This window comes from Molothrus ater, chromosome 7 (assembly GCF_012460135.2).
Source record: "Molothrus ater isolate BHLD 08-10-18 breed brown headed cowbird chromosome 7, BPBGC_Mater_1.1, whole genome shotgun sequence".
Lineage (NCBI taxonomy): Eukaryota > Metazoa > Chordata > Aves > Passeriformes > Icteridae > Molothrus > Molothrus ater.
This window is the reverse complement of record NC_050484.2, coordinates 11634448-11651795: the sequence shown is the minus strand read 5'-3', so window position 1 is coordinate 11651795 and position 17348 is coordinate 11634448. Positions and strand designations below refer to the sequence as shown.

Here is a 17348-nt window from a genome sequence, read left to right as displayed (position 1 = left end):
TTTGCTTTATGGACTATTTACTTGAATTCTAGAAGAGTTCTAGACTGTCACCTTTTCAATTTTTTTCTTTCTTTTCTTTCTATTTTATAGAAAAATAAAGATATTTGGGATGGACACTGGAACTAGGAGAGATAATTTGGTTTCTTAGCTATTCTTAACTTGAATGTTTCAGAGGCAGATTGTATAAAGATGTTCATCCTGTGCACCACAGTTAACAAAATACATAGTTTAACAAATCCATGGCCTGCAGGAATAAGGCTACTTGCATGAGTTTGCCTGCAGTGTGGTGTATCAGAATAGCTTTTTTATGGGTTTGCTACAGGTTTGGAGTACATTTTATTTCTTGTGCCTTTTCTTCTAGACAAAGACTGTAATTCTGTCAAAGCTTCCCTTGCCATCTTAATATATTTAATTCCACAAGTTCACGTCAAGCTGCAAGAGCTGATTTATGCAGGGAGTGAGTGACTTGGCTGTTGTCTAATTAGGATCTAAACCTATTATTTTCTTTCTGAGTAGATAACAGTCTAGTCTGTATAAAATTCTAAGGAATTAAGCATGACTCAATTTAAGTTTAAGTCTAGTCTTAATTTAAGCAAGTCTATATTGATGCTTAACATAACTTTTTGTATTTAAATCAAGGGATTCTGCAAATTGTTAAAACTGTGGGCTTGTCAAAATTCTGAGGAATTTCTTTGTGCTGAGTTGGAGAAGTTGCTGACTGAGCATTCAAACCACAGTGTGTTGAAGTTTGCATAGTTTCAGTCACTCCTGCAAGCCCTGATAATTGCACACTATTTCAGGATATTTGTTTTTTCATGATTCAGTTGATTTGAATAGCTGGCTCATTTGAATCTGAGACACTCATTAAGTATTTACAAAGAAGGAAAAAAACCCAAACAATCAAAACCTCGTTTTTATCTCTAGAGGTAGAAATGAAAGTGTATAAAGGATGAGCTCCTACAGGTGTAATGTTTTAAACACACTGTTAATGGGAGCAATTGGTACATGGTCAAGTACAAATGAGAAAAAAGCTTGTGGTTTCAAACAGAAGACACCTTTTCATTTAAATAGCATTTACTTTACAATTTGATAATAGTAATTTAAATATGTTGGCTTGAAAGTAAAGCTAATGTCTGAACTACCAAGCCTTTCCTACAGAGGCATTACTGAACCATAGAAAACTTCATCCTGATTGTGTTCCAATTTCATGCAATCTTTGTAGCTCTGAAGAGGCAGAAGGAGCCAAAGAGAGAGGCCTGGTCTATGTTTGGAAGGCTGGTTCCTGCTCTGTGACTCCAGAAAGGCTTCCAGGCCTCAGTGGAAAGACAGTGTTACAGGCAGCCCTTGGAATCCATCATGGGTTACTTCTAACAGAAGGTAAAAAACACCTTAATTGTAATGATCTGGGGCAGTAACAATCTTCAGTTATTGTCAAGTTTTTTTCTTCTGGAAGTGATACTAGATCTGTGTTTGGAAAGATGAGGACTGTACTTTATACTTTTCATACGCGTTTGTATGTCCTTCAGTATGTTCTTAAATTAGAAAGGACCAACGAAACCACTTAACTCACTTGACTGGAGTATAATTGAATTTTTAGCAGAAAAGCATTACTTACTTTAACAATGCATGCATGCAGAGGGTAACATTAATGTGAGGTGTAGAACTTAACAGCAGCAATTGCAGAGAGCAACCAGCAGCCTTCTTATATCAATAGCTATAGTTTTGCCGAGCCTGGACTAAGCTAGGAATTCATGTCTGTTTGTCTGAAGCAGTCTTCATATTTTTGCATTGGTTTAACAATTGGTTTCACACTCATACTAGGATTTGTTTTTCTTTTTTCCACCCTCCCAGGTGGAGAGGTCTACAGTTTTGGAAAGCTGCCTTGGAGATCAGGACCTGAGGAATGTGTTAACAGTCCTGTCTTGGAGAGTACTTTGCTTGGCCATCGTATAATTACAGTGGCAGCCGGCAGCTTCCACAATGGAGCGGTGACAGAGAGCGGCGTGGTGTACATGTGGGGGGACAACTCTGCTGGCCAGTGTGCAGCTGCCAATCAGCCCTGTGTGCCCCAGCCCCAGCTGGTCAGTATCTGTGACTCTGAAACCAGCCCTCTGCTGTCCGTGCGGATTTTGCAGCTGGCATGTGGAGAGGAGCACACGCTGGCACTGTCGCTGAGCAGAGAGATATGGGCCTGGGGGAGTGGCTGCCAGCTCGGCCTCATAACAACAACTTTCCCAGTGACAAAGCCACAGAAGGTAGAGCACCTGGCAGGACGTGTGGTGCTCCAGATTGCTTGTGGAGCCTACCACAGCCTGGCTCTGGTACAATGTCTCCCCGTGCAGGAAATGAAGCCTATCCCAGAGAGATGCAATCACTGCAGTCAGCCTCTCATTACCATGACAGACAAGGAAGATCATGTCATCATTTCAGATAGTCACTGCTGCCCACTGGGTGTAGCACTGTCTGATAACCAGCCAGAAAATCACATTTTCTGTCCCTCATCAGACACCCCTGGAGGCAAAAGTGTAACAGCTGGCCAAAGTGAAAACTGTCAGAAACAACTTGTGGAACAACACAGGCTTGTGGATTTAGAATCTGATGGACCAAGTGGCCTTTCCAGCAGCGATGGACGGGAAGATAGTGGAATTTCAAGTTCGGGAAATACTCTGTTCTCGGACAAAAAAGAAGGGAAAGAGTACTTAATTGGTTTGTCAGATAACTCATTAAATGAGAGCCTGAATAAAAACATCTCCACAGAGCCTGAACAGGTTGGTACCTAATCACAAATCACAGCACAGTTATAATTTGCAATAACTTCTCTTGCATGTGTGACAACATTACTCTTTTTACAACTGAAAAATTTACTTTAATATAGCTATGGTGTTTTTATAGTTTCCAAGTGGCTTTTTCACTGATGGTCCTCAGCTTTTAAGTGGAAGATTTTTTTGTTCTCCACTGTTGTTCAATTGTGAGCCTTCATTGTGGGCAGCCTTGGCAGTGTTTTAATCTCTCCTCTTCATGGTCTGCAGTACCAGAACCACATAAGCCAATTTCCATGCTCTGTTTCCTGATACATGGGTTTCCATTTGTATGGGGCAGAAAGATTCAGTGGATCTTACTGGTACTCATCCAATTTACCTTTAAGGTAAAGGTTTAATTTCTGTACCTGGAACAAATCCCTCACAAATCCATCTAATTTCTCAATCAGTTTAAAATTCTGGATTGCAGATTGCTAAAAGGTTTGACCAAAAGATTTCTAATGGTAATAATGTAAGGGTGGCACAAACTCGTAAAAAGTGGTGGGAGATGTGTAAGTACTACTCTGTAGTGTGGAAAATGATTTAACAACACTGTTTTGATGCTATAGCAGAACAGTCAAGTACTCATCTCTTAGTAAGCTTCAGAAAATGCTTGACATGATGGTTTAAGGGCTTTGTGGCTCCCTAACAAAATACTGTTTTCTGGTTTTTAGAGAGGGGAAAAAAATAGAAAGTGTAATTAGGGGCAAAGGGAAGAAGATAGAACCCAAAAGTTACTAGACAGAAAACTAATCCAGAATCTCGCAGTGCAGTCTGGCAGTCCTTACTTAGCTGCTGTCCTGTGAGGAGCCCTGCTGCTCTGTGGCCTAATTTGCAAAACTGACACTGAAAACTTCTTTTGTCATTTAAAGTGTTGTGCAGACATAAATTTATTTATTTTTTTAGTAGTTGCAGTAAAGTATTCTCCACAGTGGTTCTGGGAAATAAATTTCACAATACCTAAAAAATAATTGATTTTTGTTACTGCCTCTGATGGCAAAAAAAACAACATAGTTTTAAAATCTGTCCAGTAACTTAGTAGTTCAGCAAATTATGCATTTTTACTCTGAGGAAAACTTCCTTTAGGGAAATGAATGTTGTGTAAATACATTTGCTATTTCTTTTGCTTTTTGCTATTATGAATGCATTCTAGCAGTTGTGGGCTCCTCAGACTCTTGCAAGAGCTCCAGCATTGAGAAATGACTGAAACACATAGTTTCATGCTTCCTTTCTCAGTTCCTTATTCCTGGCATATTTCCAGAGCACTGTTTTCCTTGCACAGTTTCAGGAATCAAGACTGGAATTGATTCACTGAATCTTCCACTATTGACATAAAGGTGAAGAGCAGAGATGAGGTCTAATGTATCGTTTCGGCATTAGTGAAATCCTTCATTTTTCTTTGCTTTCCTACACAAAAGAAGTTTTCCTTCCTGTTTTGCTTAGGTATGCCTTTTAGAAATAGAATGAAGTAAATAGAACCAATCTCAGTCCTTCAACCTAAACTTTAAAGCCAAAGATTGTTTTTATTTTGGCAGAAGAAAATGAGCTGTAGTACTTGCAATAATACCATTTTCCACTGTGTATTAGATGGGAAAATGGGACTTTGCTGTCTTTGTTTTAATATTCAAACTATTTGTCAGAGGTCATTTTGGGCATTGTTTATTTGGTGGGTCAGGCAATTACAGGTGTGCTGGGGCTAATAATTGCCTTCAGTCAGTTTGTCCCTTGTGTGACCTGATGGTTATTGACTAAGCTTTATATAGATACAACAACGGTGTAAGGAGACACAGCCCAGTTTGGTTTTAAGATAGGCCTTGCAAAATGAATCCATGAATTGCTGTTTACCTTTTACCCTATTGAAAAGAGAACTTGTCTCTCTCAAAATGGAGTGTGCTCACGGATGCTCTTTCATTGGGGGCAGAGAAGTTGGTAGTAAGCTTAAAATTATATCCCTTCTTATATTTGTGTGCAAAGATCCTTTTTTTGTTGGTATTTAAAAACCCCAGACTTACAGTCTCTTACAGATGAGCTACAAGGCAGGTGCAACAGACAAAGCTGAGTCCTTTAAGAAATGGTGCTTGGTGCTACCTTTAAGAAATCATTCTGAGCAATAGATGTACACCTAAACACAAAAAAACTAGATAATTTATATTATATACAGTTAAAATACATCTATAATTTACAGTAATAATAGATACTATATGGTGTTCAGTCTGGCCCATGGTTTGAAGAGTGCATGTGTATCATCATCCTACTGTGCTGCCTGCTCTGATAGTTTCCCACTTCCCTTTGGTTTTAGCCATCTCAAGAGGAGCAGCTCAGTGCTTGTATCCCTGGCCCCCCGGGTAGCAGCACATCCACCCTGAACAGCCTGGTGGCCTCGTGTGCCTCAGCAGTTGGGGTGAGAGTTGCTGCCACCTACGAGGCTGGAGCCTTGTCCCTGAAGAAAGTCATGAACTTCTATGGCACATCCTCGAGTGAGCCGGGATCTCAGTCGGGCAGCAGATCCCCGGGGCCTGAAGCTCTGAAGGACAGTCGAGAAGAGCAAGTCAGGCTGGAATCCATGCAGGGGAAGAAGAGTTCCAGTTTAGTAGATATTAGAGAAGAGGAATCTGAAGGAGGGAGTCGAAGGCTTTCCCTGCCTGGCTTGTTGTCACAAGGTAAACAAGCATGTTGGGGGAAAAAACACTGGAAAACTTATAATAATGTGGAGGTTTGTAAGTGAAAAAAACCCCAAATATTTATTAAACACAAATCCAATGATCTCTCAAAGGTGTGTATGAAATTCTAAATGATACCTTAAGGCTTGAAAGCAGTGGAGAGAGTGAAGACTAGCAGATACTGCATGCTAAAAAAACCAAAAACAGTGGGTCTACAAATAGTCTTTCTTGTTAAAATAAGGTAAAGTGAGCACATTGGAGGAGTCATATTGCCAAATGATCTTTCATGGTGGTTTTGTAGCCAAAGATAAAAATCTGTGGTCTGTAATCTGCACTGCACTGAGCTGGTTTTGAGCCAGAGACCTATAAGTATTCCAGTTCCCACTGCTGAACTTCAAAGTTAATGACTTTGTTCCCTCACAGAATTTAGTGCTGTTAATTGCTCTGAATGCATATATGGTTTAGTTCTATATTGATCTTGGATTTGAGGGGAGGTTTAGGAAGGATTGAAGTCTTCTGTTCACTCCAAGGATATCTTTTTTTTCAGAACACTTTAATGTATAGTTTGTTTTGGTTCCTTTGCTTCATTATAACTGCATGGTTTTCATATGTCTGCCATACTTTTGAAGATGGTAAAAACTACTTGATATCTACCTGGTTTTAGCACCTGTGGTACCTCTTTGTATCCATAACCTGTTGTCTTACCTGTCAACCTTAGTTCTCAGGCTTGAATTAAAACTGCTTCAAGAAGTTTTGGTCACTTGCTATTAAGTAGTGCTGTTACTGTGTAATGCACAATCTGAGTGATACATTTACCAAAATGATGAGAAATTTTTCTCATTCTTGCCTCTGCTCAGTTTCCCCAAGGCTCTTACGGAAGGTAGGACGGGCAAAAATGAGGACTGTGGCTCTGACTCCAACCTACAGTGGTGAAGCTGATGCTCTTTTGCCCTCTCTAAGAACAGAGGTGTGGAGCTGGGGGAAGGGCAAGGAAGGACAGCTAGGGCATGGTGATGTTCTGCCAAGGTGAGATTTCTTTGAAAAATATTTTTTTATTCAGTAGATTGCTAGAAAATTTTGAGTATTGAACACTCTCAGCATCTCAAATTTAAACATCTGCCATGCAGTGTCTGCTTGTTCTTTCAGGTGTTGTGATCTAAGTTTCTCCAAGTCACATGTTTTATGCTGTATTGTTACTGAGCATCAATCAATTCCAATTTTACCCTTTGTAATCAGTAACAGTTTTGGTGATATTTTGGCTTTGTCCAAATTGGGGTGAGGTCTGTCATCAACTTTTGCCCTTCCTGATCATTTTGACTAAGCTGGTTTATTGCCAGAAGGTTCCATATATCTTTGTTTTTTCTAATTTGTTTTGGGGAAGGAAATAAAACCTTGAGTGTTTCCACATTAACAGGACCTCTGATAATATTTTTTCTTTTTCCCACATTCTACCCCTCTTCCCTCACCTTATGGGTTCTGGGGAATGACAGGCTTCAGCCACTGTGTGTGAAAAGCCTTGATGGTAAGGAAGTGATTCACCTCTCTGCTGGTGGCCATCATTCCTTAGCACTCACTGCCAAATCCCAGGTACAAGTCACTGTTACCATTTATTGTTTCTCTGACATAATTATCATGTTTGGTCTTTTCTAGTTTTTAGTTTCTTTTGCTTCTAAACTTTTGTTCCTGTTTGTGGGAGGCAGCATGGAAGTGTTGTGGAATGTAAATTGTATTTCTGCCCAAGTTCTGCATGTACCATCAACATTATGTTTAAAGATTGCTGTGAGTTGATTTGATGCATTCTATTTCTGAATGTGAGAAGACAATCTCAGAATGTAGGAAGGCAGTGAAAATGAAGGAAATGCTTCTCAGTACATGACTCCTATAGCCTTGACTTGTGTGTTTGCACTTGATGTGTTGTACTACCACAGTTCAGTATGTTTCCATGTATAGAAACGTACATTCTGATGTTCAGCACTGCTTCTTGCAGGTGTATTCCTGGGGCAGTAATATCTCTGGCCAGCTTGGTCACTTGAACTCCCCAACAACCGTCCCTCGTCTTGCAAAGGTACTTTGTTTTCTGTGGTTTTCTTCTTTCAGTTTAGGGTCTCTTGTACAAGTGAATGCAGAATAATTTTGAGAAGGACCTTTTCATGGATCTATGTGCTATTTAATAATAGAGCCCTTGATTTTCTTTGGCTTATGCTGTGAAATGATCTTTAGGTGAGCTTGTGAAAATCTACCCAGGAAATCATTTTCACAGACTTCCTCTGGTTTTTGACCACAGTGAAGTTCTAGAACTGAGAAATGTGACTGTTGTATCTTCCTATCAGATTTCACTTTTACCTTGTATTTGATTTCTCTGATATTGATGTTGCAGTGTTGAAACTTCTGAATACTTCAGAACTCTGTTTTTATTCTAAACAGTCGTTTCTAGTGTTTTTAGCTTGGCTGGACCACAGCCCCATTTGTTGTTCGTTTCCTTATTTCTGGAGCTTTGCAGAATTTTGGCAGTGGTTTCTCTTTGTTTTGCACTTTTCACCATATTGAGTGAATAGCAAAATAACAATTTTTGGGTTAGACCACAGCCTTTCCCATGTTTTCTAGTGCTCATCTTAATGGAAAGCTAGCTGCATAATTTTTCTGCTTAGGCTTAATGGAAATTAATGTACAGCAGACTGTCTCCCAAGTTTATATAGATATCCCAGTTAAATGTAGAGGGGAGAATAGTGCTCCACTTTAATCAAACTGACTTGATGCCCATTTAAAAATAAAACTGATTTGTAACTGAAAGGCAAAAAAAATCAGCCATTAGAAAGAAAACTGGAAAGAGTTTTCAGTATATGTGCTAAGAGTTTATTTGTTATGAGACACTGAAGCTGAAAAATTGGCTGGTTATTGCAGTAGTTTGTCTTGGCAGGTATATTAGGTACATGTGTGACTAGAAGAGTTACATACTTTTCTCTCCTTCCAGCTTTGAGTGATGATTTTTAATGTCTTCCTTCCTCCTGAATTTTAGGTGTGCGGTGATGGTATTTGGACTACAGCAGCAGGACTAGATTATTCTCTCTTCTTAGCAGATGAGAAAGATTTCCAGCCTGGATTATATTACTGTGGCCAGGAGACATCAACAGAAAATAATTTGAATGAAAATAGCTGTACTAAGAGTCCAGTTTTGTTAGTAGCTTGTAGTAAGGTGAGTGTTATTTCCTTTAAGTCAGTACAGATCATACTTGATGCTCTTAGGAAACAGCACGGTGCGGGTGGCTTGATGAGCTGTAAGGGTGTCAAGCCACATGGTTGGTTCCTAGTAGTCAAACGAGGAGCACATTGGATGGGGGGCAGAGGGGAGGTTGAGTTAGTATTGTTCTCTCCCCTGCCTGTTTCTTGGCCTTCCCTTCTGTGTGAAGGACAAGGAGGTGTTTCTAGTGTGTTAATCCATTTCCTTCCGTCTGTGTGTGCTGCAGAAATGCACACTTTATTGTGCTCTGCTTCACCAGTCTTTGTGTCCAGGCTTCACTGCTACTGCTCTTCACTTGCTTGTCTCTCAACTGGCTGAGGCCGTGGGCTGCTCTGTTCTGTAACTCCATTCTGCCTCTTGTTTGTGACTGGGCAGAAGGTCCCCATGAATTCTGTGCCTTCTCCTTCCCTACCCTTCCCTTTCACATGAGTGCAAAGGGGAATCTGAGCAAAAATGTGCATTTGATGTCAATGGGAGACAGGAGGTGCCCCTCACAGCTTTTTTCATGAAGCTGAATCTTACCTGTGCCTTGAGGTTGGCATGAGGTAGCAGTGTGAACTGTGATTACATGTCCTCTTCCAGTTTGTGCATGGTTTCAAACCAACATGAGTTTAAGATAACAAAAAGGGAATTGTGAGGGTAGAGAGTGTCTCTGCCTTAGCTCCTCTGGGTATGACTGCTATTTCCCTAAACTGAGCAGAAAAGCTGTTTGGGAAGTGTTTTGAGGAGGGACAGAGACTTAGACACCGGGTCTATGTCTGTGCATGCAGACACACACACCTGTATGCCTTCTGTAAGATTGTTGCTAGCCATTCCCTTCTCTTCAAGGGTGACTGGTAGGCTCTTGCATATAAGAATTGGTTGCCTGTAGAACAACTTTGGCTCAGTGTTTCTTTGGCTCAGGAGTCAAAGGAATCCTCTATTTAGCAATCAAGGAAATAAAAGTAGAGCTCAAACTCTGAATTACTCACTTTTGCATGTGAGCCAAAATTCATGAGGCACCACAATGCATCAGTGGCACTTGTGCTGACCTTAGATAAGAATTCTGCTTTGAACTACTGTGGAAAGCAAGTACTACTGTTAGGAATATTGCAGTATCAATAAACTGGACTCTTATCAATAAATTGGCATATTCTGGGTCCAGAAAGGACCTGTCTAGAGCACAGTCATAGTTCTAATAAATTGTATTCTTCATATTTAATAGAAGAAATGTATGATGTACTGAATTGAAGGTCACTGTCTCTTAAACATGGAATGGTTGTAAGAGCCACCTTAAAAGGTGATTTATGTATTTATTGTCTTTTGGTTTTGTCAGAGTCAGAAAAATGAACAGCAGTGGCTATAAATGTATCTTCAACTTTTGTCATTCCTGTATTGAATGGGTTGTTTGTCACTGAAGGTAATTAATGCTTACCATCAATTACTACCACTTAGCTCTTCAAAATATGCTTTATTTGCATTACTCTATTTTTAAATTGGGGTGTAAAAAGAAAAACATTAAAGCTGCTGTTTTTTCTTTTCTCTTTTTCATCTTTCAGATAGGGTACATAAGCAATGTGATAGCTGGTGGTGACAACTGTCTGGCCTTAGTTGACAAAAATGTAATGGGATATATTGCCAGTTTGCATGAGTTGGCTGCTACTGAGAGAAGGTTTTATTTCAGACTGAGTGAGATCAAATCTCAGGTTCTTAGACCTCTTTTAGGTTTAGGTAAGACCTTATTTTAATGTTTTCCTTGCTATTGTTCCCCCTACAGCTTCTGTTATGCAAAATTTAAACCTAATAAGATATTTTCAAGACAAAACTAAGCTCTTGCTTTCTCCCCTGTTTGGATGAAGAGGTGAAAGACAGTTGCATTTTGACAGTGTTCATTCTGTTAAAATTTGCACTTTCCTGATGGTTTCACCTGAAATACCTTCATTATTTGATCTGTATTTAGTCCAAAACTGTTGAATTTCTGATTCTGGATAATGTATCCATGAGATGAAAGTGTTGATAAAACATCTAAACAGCACCATGTTGAGATTCTCTCTGTTAATGGGTGCTGCTCTTTCATAAGGTAAGCTAAATTGCTTTCTGGTCTGTTACAGATAATTTGGGCAATGCAAATACAATCCAGTTGTTGCAGGAAATGGCAAGCAGGTTCAGCAAGCTGTGCTATCTCATTGGTCAACATGGAGCTTCTTTAAGTAGTTTTCTTCATGGAGTAAAAGAAGCCAGGAGCTTGGCCATCCTGAAGCATTCCAGTCTCTTTTTGGATAGTTACACTGAGCAAGTATCCAATTCCCTCTCATCTTGAGTCTCTGCAGGCTTAATCTACTGACTGCAACAAGCCCTGAGTTAAGGGAAAGTAGGTCACAAGGAAAGCTATGTGACTGTTGTTGCATTGTTGTGATTTAGAAATGTGTGGAGTTTTACACAAATGGATTCATTTTGTAGTGAGATGTATTTCCCAGTCTTCACCAGTGGAGCACATGAACAGCATCACCTTCCTTTGTGTAAAACTCTGGGTACAGACTCTTCTTTGGTTGCTGCCTATAAGCCTAAATATTCATCTCTTATTAAGAACCTTGGAGTATAATGTGATAAGACTTACCATTGCTAGGCTGCTAATTCAAGCTACCAGTGGGGGTTTATTGAGGTTACAAAATGCTTTTTCAATAGTCATTAACTAAAGATTGTCTTCCAGACGAAAATTCTTCTGTCCTCATGCCTGCTAAACAGCTGACATTACACCTGTCACCCAAAAGCTGGAGCTGCTTTAGTACTGAGAATTAAGTCTGGATTTTCCTAGTTATTGTTTTTATTGGCTTAATGCATTTGGGAGAGAAGATCTGTGCAGTCAGCCTGTTCTCTGTCTTTCCCGTCAGTAACTTCTAGTTTCTGGACAATTTTATTTAAATGTGACAGAAGCCTCATCATACTTAATAATTACAGTTTTTTGTGAAAAATAATGGTTTAACAGAAAGTTTAAAAGTGTTGTATCTGAATGTAGCCTTGGTTACCAGATATCTGAAAATATCTAAGGAAACAAAATTTTGAGATTATCTACTTCAGTTGTTATGCAGTAGTTGTCAACTTTGTATTGCAGTAGCAGTTTGATGGACAACTAATTGCACTTTTTTTGAACACAGACACAACCAAGAACATTTTTGCTAGGTCAGTGACAAACTTATACTGTATCACCCTAAAAGAAGCTTCCATCTTTATCATATAGATTGTTCATAATTCTAAGTATGTGTTTTCTCATTTTCTTACTTAGTCTTCAACTTGAATTTTTCTTGTAACCTAGATTTTCAAAATTGGTTCTTATTACTCAGAATAGAAGGTTTTAATTTTTTCTTCCTCAAAGACTGAAGTACCTAATCTCTGTTCTCATTACTGCTTGTCTTCTGCTCTCCCCCTTTGCTCCCTATTGCTTACATGTTTTTATGTGTATGGCATCAGAGCCTTGGTGTTACACCATGAGTATCTTTCAAGGATCAGTCAGGCAACACAAGTATAATCTGTTAAATGGGCTAAGCAGAGACCTCTTCCCTTGGAGAAAGGTGGTTTTGTTTTGTTTTTCTAATGGTGGTGGAGAGAAGTCATAGAATGTTGAATAGCAGGAAAAGAGAAAATTCCTCTCTTGAAATTTCAATCCTGACTGTAATTAGAAGCTAGTAGTACTAAATGGTTCAAACAGGTAGTTTATTCTGTACACACACAAATCTGAGAGAAACAAAAATAAAATTCAAGTAAGCCCTCTGCATTGTGCTAATGGCAGCAGAAATGTGTAGTAGTGCCTGTTCAGTGCTCCATGTGGAAGGTGAATGCCAAGTGTTCAGTAACAGAGTATTGCTCAAGTACTCTGTAACTTGTGTAGTAAAAGATATTACAGAGGTCATCATAAACATTTCAACAGTTGCTGCTTTCTGGGATGTTTTCACTTTCTAATTGAAAATCTTTTTCTTCCCTATATTAGGTATTGTACTTCAGTAACAAACTTCCTCGTAATGGGAGGATTTATGCTCCTTGCAAAGCCAGCAATGTAAGCAAACCTTTACCATTTTTTGAACATTTTTATCAATTAACTGTAAAGAATGGAGAGTGTATGTGTGTAGTAATGACCATGCAGAGACTTGCTCTCAGCATACTTAAGTACACTAATTCCTTTTCCTTCAAATAAAGAGAAAGATACCTCCTCTTAACTGTGATAAAGAATTTAGGTTAAAATGCTGCTGAGTTCATTTAGTTCATCTTGAAGGTGGAGAAAGGAGGAAAAACAAGCTTGTTATTGGGAGGTCCTTCAAAGAAACAGAGTTCAGATCATGATTTTTTAAAACTTTAGATAAATGAGGTTAAATGTTCATCATTATTCAGTGTTAGTGTTTATTCTTTCAAATGTTGCTGTCAAGAAAATACCAAAGAAAATTAGCTCCAGTAGATTAGATGAATTAATTTCATTTGAATTCTTTAAGTTTATGGAAGTGCTTTAAAATGATGCAAGAATATTTCTGCATGTGCATCTTCTCTGCCTCTCAAGGTTTCTTTGCCCTATTTCATGCATAGGTGCTGTAAATGTGAGGAAGGAATTGTATTTTAAGGCCTGAGACAGTACAGTTGAGGTTTCCAGATCCTGAAGCTTTTTTCTTATTTCTGTAGAGTTTTTGCCTAGGAAATAAAGTAATCACGCTGGGTCTCTCACCCTAGTGCTTTGAAGAAGTTGTACGGAGGGTAATTTTTAATTTGTCTGTGGAATTGCTGCCTTTCCTTCACAAATTCTGTAACTGGGACTAATTCAGTTAGTGCTTTGAATGGAGCACTTTGAATGCAGTGTAAATTATGGGACTGGAAGTTACTGGAAATGCTGGTACCTAGGACAAAGAAGATTCTGCAAAGTCTAAATACAGAATCACCCTGCTGAGAGACACTGAGAATCTTTTTTCATTGGTCAGGAATTAAGGGTGACTTAGAGGAAATCTTAGTTCAAGTATAAGCTTGTTTATAATTCATACTGAAATCACCCAGTGCTGAATTCATCACATCAGTTGTCACTGCTGGGTGTCACAGCTTCTCCTACTGCAACCAGGGTCTCATTAGGTAAATAACACTTCAGAGAAGAGATGTGTGCAAGTTTTGTCCTGCTTCTTGCAAAGGAAAGTTAAGAATATTTTTGCTGCTAATGATGAATTTCCCGCCACTCCTTCCCTGAGGGGTACTGTCTTAAGTAAATGGTTAATGGTGTCAGCCCATCTTTTATGGATGTTCTGCAGCATGAATGCATTAGATGTAGTCCTGACTTTAAAAAAGGTGCCAGCTTCAATGGAAGTCTCCATAGTTGGCAGGTTTTTGAGAAGTCCTCTAAAAGAGTAGACAAGCTGTAATGAGTGTTGTCTGTTATTATTTGATGCTTTTCAACAGAGAAACCTCCATGTGAGGATCTCAAAATTAAAAATAGCAAGCTGTCCAGAGGCATAAATTTAAAATTAGGAAAAACAGTCTTTTCTCAAAGGAGGACTTTGTTCCTAAGGCTTGTTCAGTAACAGAGTTTTTAAGTACCACTAGCAGACCTGGACAAGGCACAGTAGTTAGTGTGAGATGGCATCTCACTAATCATGTAGCATTCTTAGGGAGTCTGCTGTGAACTCTGATCTGTTTTGCTGTCCCTGGGGCCTGCTTTCTCAGCCTCACCTGATTCTTGCAACTTGTGGTTTAACTGTTTCCCAGCTGGATGTGTTTCAGTGCACCTGTCCTGTGTGCCAGCACTGGTGAGCACACACCTACAGCAAAGGAGAGGGAAAAATAGGTGTGCTTTCCTTTTAATGAGGAAATCCTGGGTTTGTGTGCTAATGTACTGTCTTCAGAATCATTTCCCTCTTCTTATCTGAACTAGATTAGTTCTCCCTCTTGGAAATCAGACTGAGGATTGAACAGATTTCCTGTCTTTCTCTGAGGGAAGGATGTAATTTCTGTAGTTAGGGGAAGAACTGCTCAGTTGCCTTGAACAACAGAGGGAGAAGAAATTATTTCAGTACATTCAGGGAAGTGCACTAGAGCAAAGTTAGGATTCTTTCAGGCCTTCTTGCATGAATCAAGAGCGTTAGAAACTTACTACTCTAAAAGCAATGGGGATGTCTTTCCCACCTGTTTGTTCTTTACTCATCAAGTGGTAAAGAGGAAAAAGGCAATTGGTTGTACTCCAAGTGAGCAACGTAGTCAACTTCCTTCAGCTAGTTTGATGACTGAGCATATGAAATTAGAAGTAAAAAAACAAGTCTTGTGTTGCAGTTTTAGCTACATATCTTTACTGCTGTACTTCCTCAAACTAAATTGTAAATAGATGAATAAGCAGCGTGCATTTGCCCTTACAATTTTTATTGGTTTATGATAATTTAAAAAGGGGCAATCTGGGCTCACTTACATAAAACATCACTGATGTCTTAATGTCTTTTTTCTTCTCTCATCCCTCTGTTTCCCAATGGTCCCATCATTTAGGGACTTCTTGAGTAAAAACCAGGAGCTGTTACAGAAACTGTCTGAGAAGAATGAGGAAAACCTCCAGCTAGTAGAAGTTTTGAATGCTCTGTTTTTCATGCCATTTGGACGACTTCATAATTATGCCAGAACTTTGCTAAAGCTTGCCACGTGTTTTGAAGTGGTAGGATGGTTTTTCTATCTATAGTGCAATAAATAAACACATGAAACTTATAGCTTGGAAGTAACTGTGTGAAGCAAATGCCAGGTAATTAAAACCAGTTTATTCCTCAGAGGAGCTACTTCAAACTTGTATTTGCTGCAGGGAAGATCTTGTAGATTTATTTGCATAATCTTACACCACCTGCACAAATCACATGACAGGTAGAAACTTGTTATTCTGCCAGAGCTTGTTTGTGTGCCTGAGTGCTTAATTGCAAATACATTGTTTTGATGTTTGCCTGTTGCTTTTCAGTTTCATCTGGCATCATTGCAGCTACCCTTGGCTGTAATACTCTACAAAAAACACTACATATATATTCGGTAGACTTTTACCACCCATTTAGATGTGTATAATTACTTTGTTTTGAAATAAAAGATGACTAAACAGGCACAGTAACTACTTGTACATTTAGCCCAATATTGTAATTAGTAATTTGGAGTATTTTTCCTGCAATTATGAGCACTACTTCTGGGACAGGTTGTTAAGCTGCAAGAAAGTAGATCATGTAATTGTGTATTAATCATTCTCCTTGTAACATTCAGGGACCTTCTTGTGGTTTTTAAAAACTATCAGGACACTAACAGAACACGTGACCAAAAAAATCACTGTCTGCTCTGCTTATTACCCAGACCAACTGTCATGCCCTTAGTGCAGATTTAATAAAATTAGCAGTTGTGCTGCAGCTTGGTTGGTGGTGCTGGTACAGGCGATCAGCAGCACCCTCAGCTCTGCCTTACCTTGTGCCCTACAGGCATCTCCAGAATACCAGAAGCTGCAGGATTCTAGTTCGTGTTATGAGAACCTTGCTGTCCATCTGAGCAGAAAAATGAAAGAAGCAGAATACACCCTTGGCTTCTGGAAGACCTTTCCTGGGAAAATGACGGTATGGTGATGATTTCCGGTCCATCTGCAGCTTGAATCTCTTGCTCTTAGTGCCTGTGTCTATTAGTGATGCTTCTGTCCCAGTTGCACTTGCTGTGTTTTCCAGCTGGTGTTGCTGTAGTGCTCTTTACTTTGGAAAGGTTTGGAAAGCTTTACTGTGAAAGACTAAAGCACCAGCTTCACTGGTGCTTTAGTCTTTCACAGTAAGGAAAGACTGTGAGGAGTGGGATTGTGTCACTTTGTGTTGACCTCCCTGCAGGACTCCTTGCGGAAGCCAGAGCGGCGTTTGATCTGTGAGAGCAGCAATCGGGCCCTGTCCCTGCAGCACGCAGGAAGGTTCTCTGTGAACTGGTTCATCCTCTTCAATGATGCTCTGGTACATGCTCAGGTGAGCCAGCTTGCAGCCAGCAACAAAACAACACCACATATTTTTCATATAGTGAAGTTTTTCCAGTGTAAAAATAAATCTGACATTATGTGTCTTTTTAACATTTGATTGCATTGCCCTGTGGTGTGGCTGGCATGGTTTCTGTTGGCTGTTGCTTGAAGCAAAGTGGTGGAAAGAGTCCCTAATGCTCAGTTTTTCCTAGTTCTCAAACAAAGGGGAAAAAATAAATCATTTGGAAAAAAATGGGGCCGGGTTAATGGATCAGTAACTGGTGATGTTTCCCTTCTCCTTTCCTGCAGTTCTCAACACACCATATCTTTCCTTTGTCCACACTCTGGGTAGAAGCTCTTTCAGAAGAGGCTGGTAATGTGTGAGTATTCTTGCTTGTGATACTGAAACAGTCTGATCTTTTGGGAGAGAAGATGAGCATTTTGTAATCAATTACTGTGAACTTGGAGTGGAATGCAGTGATTGCAGCCATATCTACCCTTTTTTCTTGTTTCAGAAAATGTATTTCTGTGTCTTAAAGTTGTGTAAACATCAGAAAGAATAAGGTGGTCGAGAAGGAAGCAAGTCTTCTTTCTGCTTGCTTCTTTTTATTGCTAACTTAAAGGGAATGCTAGCTGGGGTAGGGAAGAGAAAACACAATATCAATGCTCTAAGAAACCTTGGGGTTTCAGGATGGAATTTCACAGATTAAAGT

The 17348-nt window shown here is 39.4% G+C and overlaps 1 protein-coding gene across 2 annotated transcripts in view; it reads left to right on the top strand.

Annotated features, from left to right (window-relative positions):
• ALS2 (alsin Rho guanine nucleotide exchange factor ALS2) overlaps nucleotides 1-17348 on the top strand; it is a 37077-nt gene that overhangs the window by 5030 nt on the left and 14699 nt on the right. For both annotated transcript variants that reach the window (XM_036386704.2, XM_036386703.2), the window contains exons 3-16: nucleotides 1223-1377; nucleotides 1852-2768; nucleotides 5098-5458; nucleotides 6316-6484; nucleotides 6949-7045; nucleotides 7446-7523; nucleotides 8475-8651; nucleotides 10235-10406; nucleotides 10787-10967; nucleotides 12661-12726; nucleotides 15174-15336; nucleotides 16127-16258; nucleotides 16517-16645; nucleotides 16945-17015. In XM_036386704.2, the coding sequence (XP_036242597.1) occupies nucleotides 1223-1377; nucleotides 1852-2768; nucleotides 5098-5458; nucleotides 6316-6484; nucleotides 6949-7045; nucleotides 7446-7523; nucleotides 8475-8651; nucleotides 10235-10406; nucleotides 10787-10967; nucleotides 12661-12726; nucleotides 15174-15336; nucleotides 16127-16258; nucleotides 16517-16645; nucleotides 16945-17015 (2868 nt within the window). The remainder of the gene's footprint in view (nucleotides 1-1222; nucleotides 1378-1851; nucleotides 2769-5097; nucleotides 5459-6315; nucleotides 6485-6948; nucleotides 7046-7445; nucleotides 7524-8474; nucleotides 8652-10234; nucleotides 10407-10786; nucleotides 10968-12660; nucleotides 12727-15173; nucleotides 15337-16126; nucleotides 16259-16516; nucleotides 16646-16944; nucleotides 17016-17348) is intronic.